Source organism: Neolamprologus multifasciatus, chromosome 1 (assembly GCF_963576455.1).
Source record: "Neolamprologus multifasciatus chromosome 1, fNeoMul1.2, whole genome shotgun sequence".
Lineage (NCBI taxonomy): Eukaryota > Metazoa > Chordata > Actinopteri > Cichliformes > Cichlidae > Neolamprologus > Neolamprologus multifasciatus.
Window position 1 is genome coordinate 16,149,593 of NC_140439.1, and position 27,482 is coordinate 16,177,074.

Here is a 27,482-nt window from a genome sequence, read left to right on the forward strand (position 1 = left end):
GTGCCAGACGTGTTCCGCTGCTGAAGCCAGTGCATGTCCAGGCCCATCTGAAGTTTGCCAGAGAGCACATGGATGATACAGCAGAGGATTGGGAGAATGTCATGTGGTCAGATGAAACCAAAGTAGAACTTTTTGGTATAAACTCAACTCGTCGTGTTTGGAGGAAGAAGAATACTGAGTTGCATCCCAAGAACACCATACCTACTGTGAAGCATGGGGGTGGAAACATCATGCTATGGGGCTGTTTTTCTGCCAAGGGGACAGGACGACTGATCCGTGTTAAGGACAGAATGAATGGGGCCAAGTATCGTGAGATTTTGAGCCAAAACCTCCTTCCATCAGTGAGAACTTTGAAGATGAAACGAGGCTGGGTCTTCCAACATGACAATGATCCAAAACACACCGCCCGGGCAACAAAGGAGTGGCTCCGTAAGAAGCATTTGAAAGTCCTGGAGTGGCCTAGCCAGTCTCCAGACCTCAACCCCATAGAAAATCTGTGGCGGGAGTTGAAAGTCCGTGTTGCTCGGCGACAGCCCCAAAACATCACTGCTCTTGAGAAGATCTGCATGGAGGAATGGGCCAAAATACCAGCTACTGTGTGTGCAAACCTGGTAAAGACCTATAGTAAACGTTTGACCTCTGTTATTGCCAACAAAGGTTATGTTACAAAGTATTGAGTTGTATTTTTGTTATTGACCAAATACTTATTTTCCACCCTGATTTACGAATAAATTCTTTACAAATCCTACCATGTGAATTCATGGATTTTTTTTTCACATTCTGTCTCTCACAGTTGAAGTGTACCTCTGGTGCAAATTACTGACCTCTGTCATCATTTTAAGTGGGGGAACTTGCACAATCGGTGGCTGACTAAATACTTTTTTGCCCCACTGTACCTATCAGTCAGCTTGAAGTGTCCATTTTTCGGCACTTCCATGTTGGCCTTAGTTTGTAGCCCCAGAAGTTGCTGCTCGAAAAATCATCCCATGCAGAATCAATTCATTGCTAGCTAAAGAACAGCCAGCAGCACACTGAATAAACAACAAATTGATCCTAATTATTTTGTGTAGATCCAAAGCCCGAGACATCTCTATGCCATAGCCCTCCAAAAGCTATTAAAACCTAAAACAGAGCGACACTACATCTTACTTTATTGCAGTGAACATGAGGACAGTAGTTTAATTGAGCAAAATTCCATGCTGGCATTAGAACTCAACAAATCTGCATTAATTTACTGCTGAAAATACTCCACAACAAATTCAGTGCTTATGTACTATAACAGTGACATATATGCAGTTATGTATCTGAAGCTGTGAATCTCCAGCAGAATTAAATGAATTTAGGGGAAAATACACAAAAAAGGGAGAAAGTTTGGGCAGTTTTATAAGGCAGGGAGATGATTTGTTGTTTTCTTTTTTCATGGCAGTTGTTGATGATAAAGCAAATGAAATATATCAGTCTCATCCTTTCACTGACAAACAGCATCATTCCTTCCAATGATGTCATGTTTCTAATGAGCTTCCTTCTGACTGGCATTTTGGTTTGTGCTCTCTCCTCAGTGAGCCCGGATGTGACCGGTAATCACAAACATCATCTTCATTATCACCATCCACCTGCCAAGGATTCAGAAGTGAAGGGCAGATCCAGGAGCTTCAGACTGACAGCAGCCATCTGGGTCCTGGTATTGCCTTGTTTACATGTGCTCCTGGCCTTGTAACAGCTGCTGCTTTGCAGCTTGAAACTTTCAGACTTGATTTCAAGATTATTTATCCAGAAAAGGGCCAGTGGAAGCTCTACTGAATCATGGACCTTCACTTCCACACAGAGGAGGACAGGAGTGATTGTGTGGAAACTACAAGACTCAGTGTCTCCTATAAGCATATGGTGGCTTTGAAATGTATGAATTATTTTTTTTATCAGTCACCTGGCATTTATTAACACTAACCATGACTTATTTATAAAAGGTGATGTCAAAAAACAAATGGCTACCGCATATGTTGTAAAGTTGGATTTCTGTATATTCAGCATAAGGTGTGTGGAAAGCATTTAATTACAAGAATCAAACTACATGTACATGCAGTATTTCATTAAAAAGCAGTCTTTTTTTTTAATAATATAAAAGTGTTCAAATCATTGTTGAAACCTTCAATAACTTACATGTCAGGTATGATCTGTATATTATACATTTTACTAATAACAAATACAAAAAAGGAACTGGAAATATCTGCTTCTCTTCGATAATAGCTGCCTTGCTGTCCAGGATCCATTTAATTGGTATACTTCAATTGGAAAACTGACCTGTGATGCTATGCGGAGAGAAACGATGAAAGGAGAACGGTGAGCAGGTGGACGTGGGGGGCAAGTGAGAGAATTTATACCCCTTTCTTCTTTAGAAATAGATTAGTTTCCTCAGGAGTCTATTATCATCTTTCAAACTCAATCCTCCTCTGCCTTCATAGGCCTGGATAGGGGCTGATAGCTCCTGGAGCCACTGGTGAGGAAGAATCCAATTGCTTCTACCTTCTACCTGCCTGCATACCGCCGCTGTGCCGCTGACAGGTTTCCGTACAGAGAAAAGTAAAATGATTTGTTTCACATATGCCATGCAGGTCTCTCAGTGGCTGAGAGAGAAAAGTGGTACTGAAGAAAGGCTCTTTGCTCACATATCCTAGGGAGCTCTCTCCAGTGGCTAAAATGATCATTTTTATATCTAAAATGTCACTACTATATTTAGCATATGCACATAAATACATACAGTACACATTGCAGAAGTAAAGGTAAACCTTAAAGCTGCTACTGTAAATATAGATCGCGGTGTAACTGAGGCATTCCAATTTTTTCTATAATGGTTCGAGTGTACAGAAAGATTTCTACCACAATATACTTTAATAGGAGTAATAACCAATAATGATTATTGTTAGGAGGATGTGAAATTAATTTATGAAGTCATATTACAATTAATATGTGCTGAGAAATGTATGTGAGACCCATGACTGTTCACCGCTCATCTTAATGTGGAACTTAGCGGCGCAAAGTGCAAATTGGATTTTGTCTTTAGCTTCACCTTAAATCCCCTCTTCAGTCGCAGCTTTTTTTATTTTCCAGCTGAAATATAATTTCCTTGGGTGCTCTGTTTGATCATATACAATCATATTTTAAAAGCCTGTGACCTTGCTCAGACTGCGGCTGTGAGGAAGCGCGAACACTAATTACTTTCATTGGCCATTTTCACCTTTTATACGCCAGGTTAGACTCTAATGCATTCAAGGTTGTTTAACTAGCTGGAAGCTAGTTAAACAAGCTAGTTAAACAAAGTTGGAGTCTCAAGATTAATAAACGTGTATACATTTTACTCATCATTTCTTGCATCGATTTAGTGTCTTATCTTGTGGCTTCTGATCTTGGGCGAGATTCCCAAATGACAATTGCACTTGGAAACAAACTTGAAGCAGTCGTTTGACTTCATAATAAGTCACAATTGCTGCCTCAAACCAATTATATCACAGGTTACTTCCCTCAAAGTTAGCACTGTTGTCGTTTGAACAACCGTCTTAATGACACCCCTGAAGAATGTGTTCAGCCTCGTAATGACATACGGCAGATGCAGAGACAAAGGTGCCTTGAGGCTAAATAGAGATGCCAGGTTATACTGGTTCTCCTTACTTAAAGAACGGATTTGATATATAAGGATGTCTTATATAGTTTTTATTGCTACATAGCGAGACTGTTATCCAGAGGAGGGAGGAAAGGGGCCAGAGGCTGATAGTGATGCCAAGGAGGTGCCATTGAGCTGTCACTGCAACATGCCAGAACCTCTTGAATAACATGTTTATTTTCTAATATCGAGTTTGGAGAGAAAATGTGTAATTTGCAAAATGAAATGTGTGTACTTCATGTAAAATAACAAGTTTTTTATTACATCTGGGGCTTAATTTTCATGTTGTCAGTTCACTCTGTTATAATAAGGCACTGAAGTGACTGCTTAGATACTGGAATGCAACTGCATTTCTAAAAGTAGGTCAGACATTACGAGAATCCCAGTCGGACCATCAGGTCAAGTGAAATGGGTTTGGAAGAGAAGAACAAGAGATTGAAGTTGAACTGTAAAATAACTAAATGTCCATACTATACATCAATCACTGTTAACGGACTAGATTCAGGTTTAGCTTTGACCTACTGTACTTGCCATAGTTTTTGCACCGCATTTTCCTTTGCAGTGATCACGTGTTACTCTGTTTCAGCTCTGAATAAAGTCTTGGACTGTTTACAAGCTGTCTGTTTTTTCTGCCTGTTTGTGGCTCTCTTGGTTTGCTTTTTTACCACAATCCTGTATTTCCAAATATCAGCAGTTTAAAAAATGAAATGATTACTCAACGACATGACTTAAATTAAAGCATGTTTTTCCAGCTTTCAGCTGTCATCCATACAGTTTGTTTTGCTCCTCGTCAGGCTTACGGTAACTTCTAACCATCCCTGGACATTTGGAAAAGTAATCTGTATGTGTCTGTACGTGTCTAACGTTTAAATATAAATGAGAGCACATGTTAACACTTTATGATAAAGTTATCAAAGTAAACATTGTTACTTTTTCAGGTTTATGTAAAACAGTTTTGCTGACATTTTTGGCGTTGGTGGTTTGAGGAGCACACAGTAAGAGCCCCTCACTGTCCAGCGCTGTGGCCTCATGTCGACACCTTGAATCTGCAGTGTTTTGATGATGAGTCATGAGTAGTTGTGAGAGTTGGGACAGAATAAAGCAGAAACCTGAGATTTTGGACTCTCTCTCAACTCTAAGTCCCTCTGGTCACTCAGTAGTCATTCACATGGTGAATAAGACAGAAGAATACCCCAAGGCCTTCACGCTGGGCTGCAGCATGTCTGCCACATGCCCTTTTTCTTCCAAATTGCCCATTTAAGTTGCTGCAATTGCCTCATTACGGCAGAGATGTGGCCTGGATACTACCAATGACTATTATTAAATTGTGCATCAAGCTACATCCCCGTTGATTGTGTTTCTAACTACAGGGCTATGACAGATCATCTAGACTGCTGTTTTTAGCGAACAACAAAATTACTCATCGTGGGTCTTCAGTGGATGTCACTTCGTGTCACATAGTGATTTCACCCTTAGTCTGAGAACGATATGGCAAAACACTCCCATTTGATGCTCTTACACACACATTTCATCTGTAACAGTTATATTTGTGAAATGACACGTGGATTTTTGCACATTGTACTCTTTCTGAGTAATCATAAGCTAATATTTGGTCTTTTATGTGACATGGACAGAAATACTGTCTGTTATTATTCTTTTCTTTAATCAGAAAAAAAAGACTATTTCTTAATTATAACTTAAATATAAAACAACACATTGACTCAAGAGCCCAGTTTACAGACTTAAAAAGAAACAGCAAAATAATGAATGTAAAACTCTATCCGATCATGAGCAATTAATATGATTATTAAACTCCTTATTAGTTTGTATAGTGTGTCAGAATTTTGAACTTTTATATCAGGATATCATAAAAATGATCTACTCCATACTCTGTTTTCAAATTATGTAGATATAACCTGAGATGAACAACAACATTCACACTTACATTATTTATTGAAAAAACAAAAAAACAAAATGCACACACAGTGTGTGAAAACAAAGTATACCCCATGATTCAGTTCAATTCAGTTTTATTCATATAGTGCCAAATCACAACAACAATTGCCTCAAGGCACTTTACATCGTAAGATAAAGACCCTACAGTAGTACAAAGAAAACAGAAAACTCCAGAAATCATATGACCCTCGATGAGCAAGCAACAGTGGGAAGGAAAAACTCCCTTTTAACAGGAAGAAACCTCCAGCAGATCCGTGCTCATGGAATGGTGGCCATCTGCCGTGACCTGTTATCAGTAATAACTTGAAATAACAATTTTCTGTAATTGATTAAATATATATTTAATATATTTCTTTTTTAAACACATAATTAAACCTCAGAACATAAATCTAGCATACTTTTGTTTTACTATGACTGTAAATGCTTCTATTAAAGGCATGTATTTAAACTACAGCAACCAAAATGTTTTGCAACATCTGTTATACAAGTATTGTTTATATAAACAATTACAAAATACACAATAATAAAATAAATCAAATAACTTAATTAGATATTTATGGCAATCCAACATGTTATTTCTTACCCTTTGCCATTTGTGCCATGTAAAAATTTAACTGAATAAGCACAAAAGAAATAGTGCCTTTAAAAAAAAAAATAAAAATGTTAGATTCAGGTAAGAGTTACACAGTTAACCATTAACCATTAACTACATCACCTCTGAAGACTCATAAGATGTTTAAATGTAACTCGATTTCTTTTTAATACAGAATCAGGAGTAAACAAAAGAAAGAAGTTGACACTGTTCCCTTTATGGAACCAATACAGAAGACAACTATTATCACTAAATCATATTTTTTAACCATGTGGTCTCATTGAGATCGGAGTGATGATGGAAACAGTTGTTAATGTTAATTAAATAACTACTTAGTGGTTCAAGACACCGTCTGTATTGTCTGTGGATATCAGGCTGCTGTGGCTCAGGTGGTATAGTGTTGTCCATTAATCACAGGGACCCTCCACGTGGCCAAGCAACTGGCTTCTTATGACAAGTGATCGCCTTCCAGGAAAACTCTGTCTCCATTGCTGCACGAGTGTTTGCGTGAATGGGAAACACTTTGGAAAGCTCTTTCCAGATTCAAGCTAAAGATAAAGTGAGCTACATTACTGTGAACTTACCATTATTACGCTTAAACCCGAAAACCATCAAAGAAACCTTTTTAAAATGTCTGCTGGTGTAATTACTCGATAATATCATGTGAAATGTTGAAGTATTTTTCAGTAATGACTGAAGTGAAACTACATCATAAAATCACAATGCTTTAATGTTTAATTTTGTGACAGCGTCTCAAAGTGCAGTTATTCTTTGCAGAAACCTTGCCTTTGGCATTTTTCATTACTGGTAATTGGGAGTTGAAGAACCTGGACGGTAATAGGACAGTGTTCAGTTTCCACACAGAGACTAAGAAATGAATGGCGATATTAATGAACTCCTGCATTTTAAAAGAGGTGAAGGCAGGTATTTTTGAACAGTTCCCATTGCAGTAGTTTCTCTGTGCTGGAGTGAGTCCAATTACAATACACTTTGCTGTCTTCAAAATTACTCAGAGGTAAAGCTTAAGATAGTATGAACCGTTGTCTTTGGAGTCTTTTATCTCCGCATAGTGAAGAACGGCTCCTGGGACCTTTTGAGGGGAATAATGCTGAGCACTGCTTAAATGCATACAGAGATTAATTTCATATTCCCGTTGAGGTTTCTGTTTCACTCAGAATTATGACTGTGACCTTGACAATGGCTAACGTTTAGCCTCAACTTAGACAGGAGCTTTAATCATCGCAGTGCAGATGCAGCCAAAGCCTTGTGGCATTCATCAAGTTGTTCACGGTAAAGGAAGTGTTTTTACAAGCTTTACTCTGAACACAGGGCATGTCTTTGAAAACTGACAATTACTGTGAAGTGCAAGAGGTCATTTTTAACTAAATAAGGCTTACTGCTACATTAACACTGCACGAAACAAACCTTTGCCTGACAGGATTTTTTTTAAATTTAGCAGTTAGTTTAAAAAAGTACATTCAAAGTTTCTTAATAATTCTTTTGCCTTGGTATGTTGTTATTATTCCCATGCAGTTGGCAGGTTTTGGGGGGGGCTTCAGTCCACAAAGGCCACCCCACCAGACTTGCTGTAAAACCACCACACCTGGTGCAGGACCTGTTGTTACCTGTGTGCCCCCTGCCCCCCACTAATAGCTATTTCCATTCACCTGTTCTCCAGTACTGCCGGATCTCCTGCGTCATAGTCCCATACACTATAAGATGTTATAAATAACACTATTGCTTTGATATGGAAACTAATTCACTGCAGCCCACTTGATATACTGTATATATACAGTAAAAGTAATGTGCTGCTGGTAAGCCATACTTTGAGGCTGAGTCAAACCTTAAAATGTTGTTTGCACACTGGACAGTGAGTCCTGGTGTTTATACATGTTGTTTAGCTTTGCAGGTAAGTTTTTTTGCAGCACTGTTTTGGTTTGATCACTTTGTTTGATCAAGTGGCCGTTTCATTTTTCTGCTCCACACTGAAATTCAATCTCTGCCTTTAGTTTTCTACAGTGTTGTTTTGCAGTACCAGTGGATTACTTTATTATACTAATTTCTTAGCACCAACAGTGCTTATTCTGGACACCTTGACTGCTGTGGGTATGTAAGTGGAATGTAGTGGTAACCCTTTTCTGGGTAGTAGCACTTAGACAACAATCAGAATTGCATTAACAGCTCATAATGTTCCATTTCACTGTTGCTCAAAGGAAGAGGTGCAACACAAACATGCAGGTTTGAATACAAAGCTTTGCTCTTTTGCAACACATCCCTGTGTCAGCACACGCTTGTAGATTTGAAGTCTCCAGCACGTTGTGAACTCTTGGTCAGATTTCCTCCTACACAAACTTAAAAGTCACATATCTGCTACACACAGGTAAGTACATATACAAATAATTACTCATATGAGCCGAAGTACGAGCTGGTAGGGCTGACAACAACAGGTAGCTCAGGTCAAGTGCTGCTGTTGACCCACACAGTTTAAAAACACAAAGACATTAAGAATGATAACATGAATATCTGAGTGAACATTCACTGCCTAGATCCAACGGTAAGGTTAAGGACCCGCATTTATTCAGGACTATGCTTCTATTCTCTCTTTTTTTTTTCATTTTCAGACAAAAAAGAGGACAGTCGGCTCTACTGAGAACCAAACTAAGAAACCCTGCTGCCCCAAATGTGCTTTCAACATTTCTTGATGTGTGCTTTCAGAAATTAATGGCATCTGAAGGCTTTCCCCAATTGGACACACCTCTCGCACCTCTTGGAGACAGCAGCGTGGGGCTTCTCAATCTCTTTCTGTCTGCACACAACTTTTCAGTCCCTCTGAGAATGGTGTAAACAGTCTCATCAATATAGTGTTCACCACTGTCTACCCACCCACTGCTTCCAGATTATCAGACAGGACTAGAGCACAGGTTTTACAATAAATCATCTCATCCTTTCCCTCCTCGACTTTCCTTTTCACTCACCCTCATTTTTCATCACTCTGAGACTCACTCCTCATTCATTCACTGGTCACTCTTCTACTACAGGGAAATGTTGTTCACCTTAGGAGACTAAAGCAACTTCTGTATACACACAGTGCTAGGAAAAAGCATATTTGCCTGGTTTGATTTCTTTATTTTTTGCATATCGGTCACACTTACACATTTCAGATTAAGCACATTTTAATATTAGACAAAGATAACCAGATTAAATACAAAATCCATCCATCCTTTGGTTTCCACTTATCCTTTTTCAGGGTCACGTGGGGTGCTGGAGCCTATCCCAGCTGTCTTAGGGCAAGAGGCAGGGTACACCCTGGGCAGGTCACCTGTCTGTCACAGGTCTAACATAGACAGAGACAACTAATCGCACTCACGTTCACTCCCCCATTCACACATATGGGCAATTTAGTGGTTCCAATTAACCTAACCCCACTAACTGCATCTCTTTGGACTGTGGGAGTACCCGGGGAGAACCTACGCAAACATGGGGAGAATATGCAAACTCCACACAGAAAGACCCTGGATGGTGGAATTGAACTCAGGACCTTCTAGCTGTGAGGCAACAGGCAACTTTTTAAATTATTTCACTTATTAGGGGCTATCCAAACCAACATGGCCCTGTATGAAAAAACAAAACAAAACATGGTGGTGGTAGTGTGATGGTCTGGGGCTGCTCTGCTGATTCAGGACCTGAACGACTTTCCAGAATAGATAGACGCATGAATTCTGTTCGCTACCAGAAAATCCTGAAGGAGAAAGTTAGGCCATCAGTTTGTGACCTCCAGCTGGAGAGGAACATGGATCTGCAGCAGGACAATAATCCAAAAAACTCAAAAATCTACCTCTGAATGACTCAAATAAAAGAAGACGTCCAGACTCAAATGTGATTCTGATTCTTTGCTCCAATGTGGCTAATAAAAATAATTCTGCAAAGATGAGTGGGCCAAAATACCTCCACAGCGCTGTAAAAGACTCATTTCCAATTATAGCAAACGCTTGGTTGCAGTTCTTGCCGCCAAGGGTGGAACAATCAATTATTAGGGTTAGGGGTCCATTACTTTTTCATGTTTTTTTCCTTTAATAAATTAAGTCATAATTTAAAAACTGCATTTTATGTTTACCTGAGTTATCTTTGTCAAATATTAAAAAAATCGCTTGATCTGAAGTATTTAATTGTGAAAAATGTGCAAAACATACTCGCTCACAGCACTGTTGTATACAGTAGACAGTCTAGTATACAGTCTAGGAAAGTTAATGACTCACTGAAACCTACAGATGAAACTGGGCAACATGGGAAAAATAATTGCATGCTACAGATCATACATAGTGACAAGACGGGAAACATTACAAAAAGAAATTTGTCTAAATTTAGCTCTTGAATTTTTTGTGAGCTGAATTTATTATACAGAGAATCAAAATTACATAAGAAACAGATTTCCTTTCCTTATTTCCTCAAATTGTGTAAATTGTGAGTTTCCTTCTCACTTACTTTTATCTTTATATCTACTCTTGGAAACTTGGAAACACACAGTGAATTATTCCCGAGGGTGTAGCACACAACAGACGACTATCCTGTCAAATAATGAGAGGAAATGTGCACTAATCCTTAAAATATGACAAATTCAGCAAATGCTTATATTAAACCTGACTGCTAAACGCTTTTATGTTGGGTCATAATAATGAATCATTGTCCTATTTTTTTTTTCAGTTCATGCAGCAGCTTTAGCAATGCTGCCATCGCTTTCAATTTTGAGAGATGAGTTCCATTTTATTTACTGACCCACTTGTTGTGGCTCACACAAACATGGCTGCCACCGCTAAGACCATCCCTACTACTCCCCATGGGCACTGACCCATTTGCCAGAGAAGCCAACCCTCAAAATTTCACATTTTCAGATCACATACAGTATGTCATGCTTAAATCTGTTCTCTAATATTTCTCCTCTGCTGCACATCACCATCTAATATCCATCCCTTCCAATTCCCACCCCCTTTTTTTCTCCCCATAGCTTTCCGGTGCAAGGTAGGTGTTCTGCTTAACATTAGCTCCTGACTAAGGTCTGACACATCTCTGCATCCAGGGCAGACCGACTGCCAGTTCCATTTATGACAGAAGTCAATATATTATTCATGCCTCTTAATTAAGCAGTGAAGCAGCAGCTTATATGAATAACATGCAGAACATCGAGTTCTTGGATGGCACTTTAAATGCAACTTTGCCACCACATACACAAGAAGACACGATAAGAAATGGCACTGAGACAGACATCGCAAAGGAGGTGGTGCTTTTATCTACAAGAAATTATGTTATTATGATCATTTGAGGAAACTTACAAATGAGAACAGAGTGCTCATTATCATGATTGCACACAGACTGACTGATATTAAAGACTTTTAATGTTATACAGGACTTTAAGAACACACGGAACTCCAGAAGATAAACAGCTTCCATTAACCATAAGATTTACCCACACAGCCACCTCTAGGGTTTAAAGAAAATGGTCCACACAAGAGAAAATATCAAATAGCAGCACTTTTGTGGGAAAAATATTTCTTGTTGGAGGGGAATTCAGACTGCTTTGAGCTGAGAGGAATTTCTTTATGTTACAACAAAGGCAAGGAGAAGAGCAACTGGTTGAGTCTTTAAGCAGATAGATTACAGCAACCCAAGACCACACAGTGTAGTCCCCATCAGCTAAGAACAGGAAACGGAGGTTACAACTCACATGGACTTTACAAAAGTTGGATCACAGATTGTAAAAATCGTACCTGGTATGAGTTTCAATGTCTGTTGTCACATTCTGATGGTAGGGTCAAAGTTTGGTGCAAACAACATGAAAGCATGGATGCATCCTGCCTCGGATCAAAAGTTCAAGCAGCTGCTGGCAGTTTAAAAGGGTGTTGGACAAATTCTGTGCACACTTTCAGCCCCTTAGTACTAACTGAGCATCCTTTACACAACACAGCCTACCTGAGTGTTGTTACTGACCAAGTCCATCCTACACTGCATCAACCTTCTGATGGATGTTTCAGGACGCTGCTATCATGAAGAGCCATCTGACAAATCTGCAGCAACTGTGTGACGTTATCAAGCCAACATGGGCCAAAATCTCTGAGGATTGTTTCCAGCACCTTGTTGAATCTGTGCCATGAAGAATGAAAGCAGTTCTGAAGGTAAAGCCCAAGATGTACTTAATAAAGGCTAGTTGAACTTTTATAATGATATGGCAACAGATTTCATTATTGATTATACAGTTTTTATGTTTATGCTCTAGTAAACGTTCAGTTCTGTAGTGGAGTAGAAATATAAAGTGATATAAGGTAAGATATAAGGTAAGTACTTTATTTAGTGCAGTGCTTAACATAGCAAACCTTTAAAAAAACTACATTGTTTGTTTATGTTTGATTAATGACCTTATGACTAGTTAATTTCCTGCTGTTTAATCAATCCTTGTAGCTCGAACTGTAATCGATATTTGGAATCTGTGGAGAAGAATAAATTATTGGTCTTCTGTTTGACACAGTAATAAAGTTATTATTTATTGTTTATAATGGACAGTCTAATGACTTAAAATGTGGTTACAACCGTTTCTGCACATTTCCGTCTCTGTGAACATCAGTAAGTGTAGACACATGCTGCAAATGTATATTTAGAGCAGATAAATCCAGGCTGTTTTAGTCTTTGATATTAAACAGAAAAAAAGGAGAAGTGTACTCTACCTGTTGGCTCTAGAGCCATATGCCTCTGACACGGTAGTATGCAGAACCTCGCTTCTTGTCTTTCGTTCTTTTTTTTTTTCCCCGAGTACAGATCAGTGTGGTGACAAGCCTAACATCCACTGCACTGGCTCACTAGATTCCTCTCTATCTCAAGTCAAGTGGTGGGTCAAAAAGGATAAAACCGTTTTCTTTCTCTTCTCTGATGCATGCTAATGTGCAGTCTGTCAGTACTGAGGTGGTAAGACCCTCAGGGAGAGTTTTTCACTGAACTTCTTGCACGGAATTTCTTGTCTGTAGAAAGATCAGGGAGGGTAATCTCTGTCTCTGCTATCCAGGATTGTTCTGCTGTGTAATTCAGTCTTTATCCTAAATCCAGGGAGAGAAAGACAGCGGAGAGAGAGACAAAGACAGAGGCGGAAAGATTTATTTGAAAATGTCTAATGCAAAGGGTTTAGGGCATTGAGAGGAAGACACTTTTTAGGATGATACTAGATGGAAATACATTTCCACAAAAACTCATTATACAGGGAAAACTTGTCCAATAAAGAAGCGGATAGCCAAGATTTTTAATCACTGAACTGCAGCTGTCAATTGAGCATTTCAGAGACAATGTTTATGTTATGGGAATGACCTTGGTGAGTCAGTCTATCACAATATGGAAGCTCCAGTGTTGGTTTGAAATGAAGCATAAACACACAGTGAGTGGGTGCAACACTCTGCATCTGTTCCTATTGGTTTAATGAGTACAACCTACGTGCCAGTGAGCCACAACATTAAAACTACCAACAGAAATTATTGATAATCTTCGTACAAATCAATCTTCTGAGGAATAGCTAGATAACTTCAGCTTTAACTCAGGATTTTCAGGGTTACAAATGTGTTTCACTACCTCTCTCCATGGTAACATATTTTGCTGAGATAAGAGTTCAGCACATACTAAACCAACACCTACTGACTAATCAATTCACCATTCGTTAAAGATCCTATGGACCCTGGTGCACAGAAAGTAGGAGGCCCTGCAGTTGTTTTGAGATAGTTTTGCAGGTTTTTATCTTTCTTTGATCATCAATAAGAAACTTGGAGCAACTTTAGTTTTTGCTTTTCTCTTGCTGGTTGAAGCAATTTTGAGCCTTTTAAAAAGAAAAGAAAATCTATATCTTAATCTAATAATATGATTCTAAAATAGCACCCCGAGTCTTGAACTTGTTGCCCTTTTATAAAACGACCCCATTGTTGATGAGAGTCCCTAAACATGGGGCTGGTGCATGGTAGAAAAACGTATCCCAACAAAGAGCAAGAAAATCTGAGCAGGAATGGCTCGAAAACCACAACAAAGAGACCAAAGCACCGACACAACCTCCAAAGGTTCAGGGTTATGGGGCACACTGGAATGAGTCCAGTCCCTGGAGGCCTTCACTCTGCAACCCAAAGGACCTGATGCATGCCCCAAAATCCTGTCTACCATGCCCCGCGTGCTGAAAGACAGTTTTATTGCAAGAGACCTGCACAATATTAAACAAGTGGTTTTAATGGCGTGGCTAATGGGTATATATAAAAATATATTAATATATATGCATAGAAAAAATATTTATATCTTATTATACAGTACTAGGTTAAACCCATTTAATTGCCCACTCCCCTGTGGGAGTGAAAATTGAAAACCAAGGTTTAATTTCATAGGTCTCTATTTTCAAGGGACTTTTTCACTGTCTCTAAAGCCCTCACACAATTACTTGTCATGTAAAAAGCAATTACAATCCGTGCCTGGGTGAAATGTGTCATCAGAGAATCCATTAACAATGTCCTCAGACCTTAATATTTACAGTCACCAGCCTACTTTCAGAGGCAACACTGAGTTTTATGAGTTGTGAAGGACAGTTAAAAGGCACATAGTCGTTGTTAGATCTGTTGTTTTAGGCAGTCTGTTTGAGGCAATTAGGATTTCAGAAAGGTATTAATTGCAAAGTTATTATATTACATCAAATGATACAAGTGTTCCTGTTGCGTTCCTTTATTTGACATAAACAAAAGCCACTTTCTTTGTACATTGTAGTTATTTAATTAAACCAGTGCGAGGATTGTGTAGGTGAACTACAAAAAGTATGTGTGCAGAAAACAGTAGATTATCTCCTCTAAGGAGATGAAAAGCGGTATAAATAAAGCTCAAAATTAAAGCCTATTATACCTTACGAGCTCACTAGTATGTACTCACTATTTTTCTTTCTTTTTACATTTCCGGCGTAGAAATGTTAAATCAGTCCGCTGTAATGCTTGTGTTTCTGTCTAAAACTAGAACCCGCTAACAAGGGTGGCCCATTCCTTCAAAAACTGAAGGAACTACACTTAACACCTGTTCTCACATCACAGTTAGATCATATCGTCTCACAGCACGAAGACCACAGGTAGAATTAATAACAGTAATGATGGCTTGGTTGTTCCACTATAGTGAACTGGAATAGATTACTGGTGCAGCAGCCCCTAAAAATGGAATACAGCTATCAAACAAGGCCCAGACCAGTTATCATCTTATCTTAAAAACATACTATCCCAATATCAAACCCTACTTTCAGAGGACAGGCTTACTTGTTGTTTCCAGAGCCTTCAGCAATAAGGCTGACTTTCAGTGGAAGAAGAACACCTGTTTTCCTCCCATGATGCATTAAGCATCTTTTCTATACTCTCCTCTCTTTCACGTCACATTGCCTGTCATTAAAAAGTGTTTGCTCAAAGGGGAGTTGCTATTTATTGTAAGACCTTGAGTTAGTCGGTGTTAATGTAAAAAGGTTAGGTGTCACGGCTGGGGCGGCAGTCGTGTGGAGGTGAGGAAGGAGGATCCAAAAGCAGACAGTGGCGGAGGTGCAAGTGGGTTTTATTTACAGTGCACAAATAACCAAGGTGTGGGCAGAACTGAACATAAACCTAAACTGGCAAAGCTAATACAAAAGGAGGACATGGAGCGAGGGGCAGAGAGACGCGGAGCAGATACACAAATGAACACAGACGACGCGACGAGAAACACAGGCAGACACCAACTATAAATACACACACCAGGTAATCAGGAAATGGCACACAGGAGGGCAACACAGCTGGGAGGAATCAGGGCTGACGGGACAGGGGAAATGTAAACTGAACATACTCACATCAGACAGAGACCTTCACAATAAAACAGGAAACTCAGACACGAGGAACCAAACAAGACACAGAACTAAACAGACAGCTTCACAAACAGGCGGGGTGACACGATAGACAGACAGAGACACAGACGCAGACTCAAAGGCAGACCGAATATAACACATAGAACTCAAACAGTAATAATCAACAACATCATAATAAACTAGAAAATGATAATAAACTGAAAGCGCTGGGTCACCGACCCAGGACCATGACATTAGGTCCACAATTTGACTAAGGAGTGTGAATTTTGACATGAATTACAATAATTCTGTGTGATATGAAATTATAGAGTACTGGATTCACATTTAATTTTACTACAAGATCAAATATTTATCTAAATTTTCACCTAGCAAAAAATAAAATGTTAACACAAATTGGGAAAATTGGAAAATTGGCTTCAGACCCTGTGCTTCTTAGACATGAAGTATGCAGCTGGGCACTTTTCTATGTGTTGGTTCCTAACGTTGAGGTTTGGAAGCACAGCCTGTTTTAAAAAAATGGTCATCCATGTAGCCACTGTGACATAAGTCACTCGTTAGCGATGTCCCTTTGTGAAGCCTAACTCAGAATTGTAGCTGTTTTTTCCCACCTTGCTGTTTGGGAATCAGATGTAGTGAAGATGGTAGTGACCTCCAGTTATTCTTTTAATTTTGGCACTAATTTGTTTCTTGTGACTTGTATTTAGTTTTACTTCCTTTTGTCATGACCTTGGTTTGCTTATGTCTGCCTGCTTTTTCCTATCTCCCTGATTGTCTTGTGTCTATTTATGTCCTAATTCTCTCTTTCTCATTTCATGCTTTGAATGTTTTTTTAAATTGATATATATGCATAGAAGTTCAGTGCAAAGTTCACAAGGTTTTGCACCTTGTGAACTTTGACTGCCTACCTTAAAAATGTCAGCTTTATGTTTACCTAATTTGGCTGTGAGTCCTGTTTTTTGCCGAACCTTCAGACATGAAGCATAGAGCAAGTGACTTCATTTATTTCAGTGCCGTTTCATCATCATACTGTATTTCGTTTGCACCACAATGAAACAGAATTAATCCTTTTACAGTCACAAGGTTTTTTTTCTAAAAACAATTCAAAATTATCAAGTGGATCATGCAGGAAAAACTCAGCTCTGCCTTTGAAATCCATAAACTTTTTGTATTTCATCTGGAGTTTGGCCCTTTCACACTGCTTTATCCATAATTGAAGCACATAAATAATTGTACAGACAGAAAGCGTGATTGTAATGAATAATTCTGGTTCAGATGTGAAGCTGTTTCGTGTTGTCCCCATTGATACTGTCATGTGAAAATGAATAAATGGATGTTTGGGGGAGCTACTCCGATGTGTTGAATGCAGCAAGGCAGCAGGGTTTTTTAGTTTCTGCCTTTTTTTCTCTGTCAGAAACTCTCTGTCAGTTCTGCTGCCTCCACTAACAAAATGTGACACTGAGGCAGGTTTGACAACTGATAGATTACAAGTAGCAGTTAGTACATTGATCTCTGTTTCTCCTTTTCTTTCACTTAATCTTTCACCCTCAGAAACAGGAGTGCAGTACAATTTACACCTTATGGCTCATTATTGGAACAAAGCTGCATTTTTTATGGACCAAAAACTACATTATTGTTACCAAGCAGCAAAGGGGACATATTTGCTGCAAACGATATATGACCATCTAACATTTGTACATGTGTATTGTCATCTCATTATGCCTTTCTCCTCCTCCTCCCTCACAGCTCCCTCATTTCCACCTCATCCCCTTCCTCCTCACCTCAAGCCTCATCTCCAGAAGTGGTCAGAACTCTAACATCATATTTATTCCTGATATTGACGGAATTACTTATTATCAGCAGATTAGACAGGCAACTCTTCCTGTCCCCTTACAGTTGACAGCAAACAGCTAAACAACAACAGCTGGTTATAAGCTAACATAATGGCAGCTAATGTTAGGCTTGAGTGTCCTACAAACCATACTTGCCCTCTGATAAACAGTTTGATTAGATTCTCAAATTTCCTGAGAGGTTATTGACTAAGTGTCTGAGTCCAACAATCTTAGATAAACTTCAGAGACGGTTTCATTAATGTTGGTTAAAGACAGCGGCTAACGACAGCGGCTAACGACAGCTAAAACCATTACAAAAAAGTTCAGAATATCACCAACAACTGCTATTAGGATGAAGTGAGCTTCACTAACTCATCGACTCTTTAAACAAAGTTTTATAGCATCCTCCAGAATAAATAGACACGACACACATTGACAGCTGAGGTACACAGCAGACTGACAGCCTACGCTGACTACAGATGAACAGCAGCCAGAGCTTTCACTGCATTGGCCACCATAGCTAGGAGTATGCACTTAAACTGGAAGGAGTAAGAAAACAGAATTCAATTGACTGCAACTGATCAATCTACTGAGATCTAGCAGGAATATGTAAAACACTGTACCTTTAAAGTTTTCCCATTTCCTTATTTATATGAGTTAAATGGAAATTTATTTTGTGTATTTAATTATTATTATGTTTTAATAGATTCTGAGTAGCTTCATACTGTCTTGTATCTTATATCAGCAGCATTGTGGTGCAGAGTTTTGCACTTGTTCTCTATCTTTTCTCCAGGTGTTTCACTTTCCTCTTACAGTTCAATTGCTTGAACGTTAAATGGTGATTTCAGGTACCCAGCATACTCGGTTTCCCACCATTTCTAAAAGGCCGATTGTTGTACAAAACCATAAGTTCAAGACTGGTCTTCAGTATTGAACCTCTGGTGACAATACAGAAAGGATACAAAGAAGCACCTGCTCTCAAGAGTTCAGCAGCACTAACTTGTACCGCCCCATGCTGTCAAAGCCTAAAAGGCACAATAATAAAGTACTTTATTTTCTGAGTGATGATGCTGGTAGATTGAGCATTTGCTTAAATCTCTACCAAATGTGTTTCTGCTATCAATACTTTTTAATATTTGTACTTTTTTCTCCAGTTTTGAATATTCAACTCCCAGTGCCAGAGTAAGTCTCAAAGCATATCACAAGTAATTTGTTTTGTCACATTCCTAGTGTTCAAAGCAATTTGCAAAAAAATATCACCCCGTCTGAAACAGGTGAGAATAAAGGACATGAGCCAAATGGGTGAGAAAAGTGAGTTAGTGTTAATATGGTACAAATCAAGTGAAAGAAAAGGTGGACCAGAGTGTTTTTAAATTGAGCTTCATTTGAATTCATTAGTTTTCATGCAGTAATAATTTTGAAAGGGAATTCATTTTATAAGCATGGGTCTGTAATTTAGCCAGGAACTATAATTGCTCCACCTCTGAACATACTTTTCCCAAAGCATTTACATCCAAAACAAGATCTCCATACTTTAGTGGAAATACGTTTCTTGTGTTGCAGTCCTGCTTTAATAACCTGATATGTAAATGTATTCATACAAATCCTAACACAATCTGCCCTCTGAAAGGTAACCCTAACACGATTATAGCCACGTTAGTTCAACAACAGAAGAAACTGTCATGCTTGGTTTGAAGGTTTTCCAGTCGGTAGAGATTTAACTGTAACATGCTGTTTTTCGTCATATGTCAGGATAATTATTTCAAATGTTAGCACTGCACTATCATACTGTGTTTAAGACCCCGAGACAAGCTCGAGTTAGTGTGTGTAGATGTTAATTGTTTGGTAATAATGAAATGCCAGTCATGCAAAGCATTCTCATTAGGTTCCCTTTTAGGCTGCTTTACATGACCAGGAGAAGCATGCAACTCTAGAGAAGACAATTTGACATGTCACAGTGAGGAAATTACAAGTGCAGATAAAATGCATCACAGCTGATTTCTATTCAGCTGATGCAAGTTTTTTTAAAAGGGATTTTTCCAGTTGAAGCACTGTCATGTTTGAAAGGCAAATAATCTTTATAACGGGTGCTTTTCAAACTTTAACAAGTCAGAATGTCAGCTGTGAAAACTGACCATATTTTTAATGAGTGCATTCTTCCTTTGTGTTCTACTGCAGGTTTATCTTATTAACCGTTGAAGATGCTCATTCGATTTTCTAAATAATACTTCGTATTGAAGCGGTTCTGTATTAGACACAGATACTAGTTGACAGGCAAATGCATAGCTATTGTAACACAGTTTAACTGACACTAGGTAATCTATTTTTCACTCATATTTTCCAATTAACAGTGCTGCCTATACCATTCAAGAGTAACTGACAATAGGTAATCCTATTGTGAAAAAAGGTCTTGTGCATATACAATATATACAGTATATGGACAAAAGTATTGGGCCACATCTCCTAATCTTTGATTTTTTTTATTTTTAGTCCCATTGGCAGTGATGTACAAAATCATGTGTCAATCCCTTTACAAACATGTTAATTTAAAAACACTGCGTGATAGGATACTACCATCGCAACAAGTTTCTCCCCTCCTTGGTATTCCTACTGCAGGTGGTATTATTATAAAACGGAAGCATTTAACCTCCTGTGTTCATTAACATCAGCACAAAAGCCGTGCACCAGGAGCTATGTTGCATGAGCAGCTCCTGTATCTGTAATAAGTAACTGGCTCAGTACTTATAGTGTATTCATAGCCATATGTCCATGTCCATATAGTGTATTTGTTCCAGTTGTCTGGTCAGAAGCCATGAAACTATCACTTCCACCAAAGATATCTGGAAGGTAATCTTCCGTAATTCAAAGGTATTTGCATGAATAAAATGTTTTTGTATTTTTAAATAAAAATAAATTTTTAAATTTTTAAATTTTATGCTCTGAGAATTGCACCTGTTAATACAGTAGTAATATAAATGTGGAAGCTCTCTATAAATCAGCCTGGGGAAACAAAAAGTAGGGGGAGGTCCTTGTTATATGCAAGGCTGGCTGATTTTCTAGGGAAAAAAATAAACATATATTAGCTTAAACACGTCTGAAGCCAATTTAGAAATGCTAAAACTCTGAAAGCAGCATAGAAATAAATGATCTGATTTTTCTTCCTAGTCTCTCAAACATTGGAGGCATGGATCCACAGTAAAGCGATAAAAAGAAATACACAGCAACATGGGAAAAGAAACCCAGAAAAGTTTTTTTTAAATAAATGTTTATTTTTAACATTGTATTATTTTCTGTATACAAGAATGTGTAACAAAAGCCAAATAAGCAATCCATTTTAGTCTTTTAAAAAATGGTAAGGCATGTCTGCTTGTATAACCATCAACTTCGACCCCTCCCCACCCCCCACCCCACTCCCCCACCAAAAAAAACTTTGAACAACGTGCACCGACATTTCCAAAAACGCTTGATGTGCTCCTTATTTATCAGATTTTGCAAATCACAACAGTACCACACTCACAGCATATGTTTTAGCAAAAGTGCAGCAAATGATTAACATCAAAATGAAGATTCTTGCATAAAACACTCTTTAAAAACCTCAGATCACCTTTTTTTCCCCCTTTTTTTAAATGCCAAAATGAATGAATGAGAGAAAAACAAAAACAAAACAAGTTTAGTGCTGAATCGTGTCAAACTGTGAATGCGTGTCTGACCGTGGTAACGTATCACGCCAGGAAAGAGAAGAGTACACAAGGCAGTGGAGAATGGTAGACATTCCTCTTGTAATGAGAGAACACTGTTGTTTAGACAGACACAAGCTCTTTGGACAAAATTGCACCGAACTTCCAAAACATTCTTTTCTTAATTCACTTTCTTTACTTTGTCTGAAGAACACTGCTAAAGCCCAGCCTCATCTTAGTCATCCAAAAACTCTTGTTGCTGCAGTCACAGATCTTGTAGAGGCTCTAATGGGTGCAGTCGACCTTTGTATAGCTGCAGATGCTTTGAGTTTTTACACTTTGGAGAAATAAAACTGAGCTGTTAAGCCCCACTGAGGAGCAGCAGTGCCAAAGCTTAAACAATGCCCGTATCTGAAGCCACACGGCTAACTTCCTGCCTTATTATCAAGCACACACTGCACTGATTGTTCCGCCTCACTACTGACCCTGACTCAGAAATATCTGCCTCCACGATGTTTTGGCTGCATTTGACTCCAAGTAAAACCCACTAACTTGCACTTATAATTCAGTTTTATTCCTGTTGCGCAGCAAATTCATTTAATTTGCCAATTATGAAATCACCAAAACACAAAGCACGTTAAATAAAAAAGACAAGGAAAAAACATTTTTGCCATTATGGTCGAAACGAACGTTCAAGATATTCTCGCTTAAGTGTAAACGTCCAGAGCTAAAATGAATTATCAGTCCACACTTCAACAGCCTCCATGTAACAAACCATGACTTTTACATGAAACCTCCTTCACTTCAATTATCGCGTCCTTAGGGCGGTACTCCTGGGTGAGTAAAGATGAGGAAAACCAGCACTGCACAGGACTGACAGCTAGTTACTTCAACGGCATTTAATTCAACATTCACCATGTTATAAATAGTTGACGTCCTCTCAACTCCCCGTCTGACCCACTGAAACAGCAGCAGCTGATGCTTCTGCTGGTCGTCTGTCTGTGACCGCAGGATACGTGAGCAATTTTAAAAAGCTGTTAGTGCAACACAGTGACTCGTATAACTTCTGTATAAAAACGATTTAAACGCAGTCGAGTCATCTAACTGTGTTTATGTTTAAAGTTTCCAATGCACCCCTCGTCCCGTCTCATACAGGCTTTGACCTTTACAGGCTCCAAAGACTTGCTCAGTCATCCATTTTAGTGTGCACTAAAAATTTCCATGTACCTTTTCAAACCCGGGGCTTTAAAATGTGCATCGCATCCTCTCTCCGGCACCAATGAGTTGCTCAGTTATTACGGCAGTGAAGCGAACGTAGACGGGTCTCCTGCATGCACCGTTTTGGTGGGTATTGGGGAAGTCTTCTCAGTCTCCCAGGGCTGCTTCCAGGCATTGTTGGTGACTAATTAACACTGGTAGAAATCACCCCAGTGTTGCCTCACTACTCCCTTTTTAATGGGTGCTTTGCAGTTTACTCATTAGAGCATTAACTATGATCTCAGACCATCGCTGGACCATAACTGCCAGCTGCAAAATGGTTATTTTGACAACTGTGCATTGGGGCACATTGCATGTTGGCATTTAGACATTTTTGAGTGCACAGCATAGAAGGAAAACACAAACGGATTTTATACACACACACACACACACACACACACACACACACACACACACACACACACACACACACACACACACACATATATATATATGTATGTAGATAGATAAATAGAGTGAGTTCAGGCACACTGTTTCTTTATAGATTTGTCTTAGCAAAGAATGTAGTCGGTAGTTCCATTTTGTATCTAGATGTACAGCACATTTTAAAGAAATTTCTAAAAAAAAAAAACAAAACCCAACCAAACAAAAAAAAAACCCAAGCACAACACATCTCTTTGTTTTCTATCCCCCTGCTGTCATGTGAATATTAGAAACTAAGCATTAGGGTAAACAGCAGATAGTGCTAAATGTTTAGTCACACATCAGGCTGCATAATGGGATGACATATAGTAATTAAAATAAAAGCGGTAGTGTGAAAGGATGGAAAACGCCATTAGATATAAACCCAGTGAGGAAAATGTTTATACGCTTGTTTTATAGAGTAATAGAAAGAAGATTAAAGTCTCTTCATATGTCACATGCTTGTTTTGCATCATGATTTATCCTCCAAATCTGTTTACGATTTACTTGTCAGCTTTTGTTTTGCTCTATGCGCTAACGTTTCACCTCAGTCAGGGTGAACCCTTGTGATTTTCAACCAGTTTTGATGACAGGTGAAAGGAACTGCTCTGCCTTCATGTTTCTGCATTAATCTGCTTAGTGCACAATTAGTTATTGGGTGGTCTTTTTTTAATCGCTTCAGTGTTGTCTTTAGTCGTGCTTTGGTTAAACACAGGTGTTGTGCTACACAAATAAGGTTTGCTGTTCAGTGATTTAATTGCTATGCTGTTGGGTTTCTTGTGTTTTTTTTAAGTAGGAGGCTGCTGTTCAGTCACCTTATCCTAAAACCATTTCGATAAGAAGTGAGGTGAAAGAGGTCAACTGTGGGAGCTTCCTGTGGTGCTCAGTTTCTCTTTCGTGAGTCATATGAGCACACCGAGGGTAGATTTCCCTTATGGTGTTTTCTGTGAAGAGATCCGTGACGCTTGCACAAACTTTGTGCTTTTCTAGCCCCTCTTCATGCTGTGGAGACGAAGAAAACTCGTGTCCCGAATTTTCTTTATTAGGCTTTTGTACATGAAACACAAGATCTCTTTAGCTGCTCATAGCTGCTATTGATTTGTCTATTTGTGTATTTACTGGAAGGTCTCTGTTGAAGTAATGGGCTTGTGTATTGTAAAAACATTTCAGGTACTTATGAGCTGATGAGATTCAATCCTCCAGGCACACTCGTGATGGCTTCAACAATATTCACGCTACATATTGCAAGATATTGTATCCGAAAGCTACATTTCTCTGCGACTAGATGTTAAAGCCATTAGTTGCAGATGAATTGTCAAAAAAAAAAAGTCCCATCTTTTTTTCTAAACCCTTTCCCTTGATCTTAATAGAAAATGTCATGAGGTAAAATGTGGAGGAGAATTAATGAGAACTTAGAACTTAGTGCTAATTGAATCTCACTTGGCAGATTGGTGTTATCAAGTTGTTGCTGAGTACTTTAAAACTATCGTTTCTTTAGTATAACAAAAAAGAAAAAGTCCTTCTTGAATGCTTACGTAAAGCTTGAGCCTATCCGAGCTGACACAGGGCAAAAGGTGAGGTCATCTGGCATGATGTGATAGACAAAGTGTCAGTTCAATGAAAAAGCGTGCTTTTAAAAAAATTTTTTTTTTTTACCAATGTTGGAATTGAATTTTTTCTTTAAAGACTGCAGGCTAACAGTTATTAAACTGAAACAACAGCGTGCTCACATTAATAACGGCTGCGTGCGCTCAAACCCAGAGGAACTGAGAGACAGCATTAACTCATTTCCTTTCATAAAGTATGGTGCAGTGCATCTCATGCTAAAGGAGACAGAACAGGAAGTGCATTACTTTAGCATTCGGCGAATGTGACCAGTTCTTATTATGGCCGCCACTTATAGCCTTTCACTCAGCTATGAACCCTTCTGGTATACAGTTCGACATCAACCACTGTGTTGTGTTTGTGAAGTGCTTTGCTCCCTGAGCCTCTTGAGTCTGCAAAAGGTCAAAGCCTGCAGGACACAGAATGAAAGTTACAAATAGTTACCTTAGTTGTAGGAGTACATGTGGAGCCCTCTGGCCTTGGAACTCTTTTTTAAAAGTTGCTGACTTTGTACGCGTCCTCTAAGAGAACACGACCAATTACACCGCATGTAGCCTGTAGGGGGCATAGGTCTGCTCTCATTAACCAAAGAACATGCAAATTTCAGTATGATACATTGCAAGACATGAGGGGTAACCAGCAGAGGATATCAGAGGTTACGACTGGTAACTTTACATGTATGCAAATAAACAAGTAACATAAAGCAAAATTCATCAGTGTGGCAGCCAAGAAAATTAAAGAAATTAAAATTTCATAAGTATATATCTATTATTACTCTCCACCAAGTCCTCTGAGAATAACAGAACCAGCGTGAGTGCATGTTAACTACCCAGACAGACGAAAGTAAATTAGATACCTGAACACTGTTAACAGGCAATTAGTGCTGCTGCAGAACCATTCTTAGTTTTTATTTAACAGATGATCAAATAATTTGTAGAAACAATGACACAGTTGTTAAAAAAAAGTATCCATTGCCAGTAAGATTACATTACAGTACCTTCCACTGTAACACATACTGTAACTGCTTATAAGTACAATACAATCAATTAAATGATCTGAAAATATAGATCGTTTTCTCTGTGGGGTGGATGTTTCCTGTAGCTGTAGAAACTTATGAAGCCAACAAAAATAATCTGTGCAAAGTAGTTCTCTTAGTGCAGTACGATAGCACTTTTTCAAGAGATAATCAAATGTGCAACAACAAAGTGGCTGTAAGACCTGCTGCTTCCTGAAGCCACGTCGATATGACCAAACGGGAAACCAGGCGAACTGCTAGCACTGTACAACCTGCACAATCACTCCAAAAAACTGTGTAGCCTGCATAAAAATGGAAAAAAAAAAATGTTTTGTCAGTTAACATCATATCCACGCATGCACACAGTAAAACTTTCTCCTTTTGATTTTGTTTTTCCTTTTGGGGGAGAAGACTAATAGGATAAAATAGGTGTCGTCTCGTTTTCTCCATTCATCATACAAAGGAAAAGAAAAATAGATTCCCTTTTATCAGGAACAAAAAAATCACTGACAGAACCATCTTTAGAGGGTTTCGTTTCTAAAAGATGTTTTGGGCTTTTTTTTACCCTCCAAAACTCACTTTAGAATAATGAGAAAACACATTTTCTTTATTTTCAGAGATGTGAAAGCTGGTTCACTGATGGCACCAAGCATTCTTTGGGGGACAAGCGGGATGCAGCACTGCACTCACTTTCACTCCTACCACACCATACAGTAAGCCATTCTCAACAGGTTTCCAGGAGGCTCTACATGTCCAGTGAGGGAACAGCAGTACAACTTGCTGTTAGACATACTGTTACGTAACAGTAAAAAAAAGTCAGCGGTAATGCGGGCCACACTGTATTATCTCCACTGAGTCTGCATCGCCCAAAGCGGGAGTGTGAGGGCAACCGTCAGCAGCAGTACGGAGGGTCCGCAGGAAACTGACTTGCCCGCGGCTGCTGCGCGCTCATCGCTTCTGTCAGCTCCGATCACAGGAGCCTCTGTTCCAACAAAAATAAACTCTGTTGTGCAGCCGTCGGAGCAACCGCTGCCGCTGCCGGAGCTGCTGCCCTCGTCACCTGCAGCAACACAAATTAAAAATTAGATGAAAATAACATTATCAGAAGCAGCTACCGAGTGAGGTTCATTGCAGAGGGGAAGAGAAAGCGCACAATCGAGCCCCGGTCACACGAGAATGTGGCAGAAAAAGAAGAAACAAAAAGCTCACCCACACACATCCTACTGATATATTCAACAGTGGGTGTTATAATTTGGTTAGTCGCTTCGGTTGTTTGAAATGTTTTCAGTTCAAATATTCACAATTACTGACTATCTACTATGCTATTATTATTATTTTTCTTGGCAAATCTGTAGCATCACTGTTTAAATAACCCTCACTATTTGGATTAGTGAGCGACTGAAGGTTGTGACGCTTTCAGCTTTGGCACAGATTCCTGCAGTCTTCAGCTCAACAGCAGGTTTTAAGCAGCTGCTTCAACTATTCAGTTCAGTTTTGTATGAGCGGAAAACTGTTTGGTTAATTGCTCAACAGCAAACTTTAAGCACTGGAGTTGTTACAGTGAACATAAAGATACAAAGTATCCTCTAAACTCTCGCTGATGAA

General features: G+C 38.9%; 2 protein-coding genes across 6 annotated transcripts in view; one reads left to right on the top strand and one right to left on the bottom strand.

Moving 5' to 3' along the window:
- The window catches only part of gpc5a (glypican 5a), a 155,173-nt gene extending 149,620 nt beyond the window's left edge, over positions 1-5,553 (top strand). The window contains exon 11 of one of the 4 annotated variants that reach the window (XM_085133498.1): positions 1,560-1,651. Coding sequence is in view for 3 of the 4 variants with exons in the window: in XM_085133366.1 (XP_084989492.1) it covers positions 1,560-1,717 (158 nt within the window). In the remaining variant the exon portion in view is untranslated. Of the gene's footprint in view, positions 1-1,559 lie in introns of all 4 variants that reach the window. The other 3 variants (XM_085133366.1, XM_085133657.1, XM_085133575.1) reach the window with 3 other exon arrangements.
- Positions 5,554-23,253: 17,700 nt separating this feature from the next.
- gpc6a (glypican 6a) overlaps positions 23,254-27,482 on the bottom strand; it is a 138,178-nt gene continuing 133,949 nt past the window's right edge. For both annotated transcript variants that reach the window (XM_085133845.1, XM_085133763.1), the window contains one exon: positions 23,254-26,937. In XM_085133845.1, the coding sequence (XP_084989971.1) occupies positions 26,720-26,937 (218 nt within the window). In that variant the 3' untranslated portion in view covers positions 23,254-26,719. The remainder of the gene's footprint in view (positions 26,938-27,482) is intronic.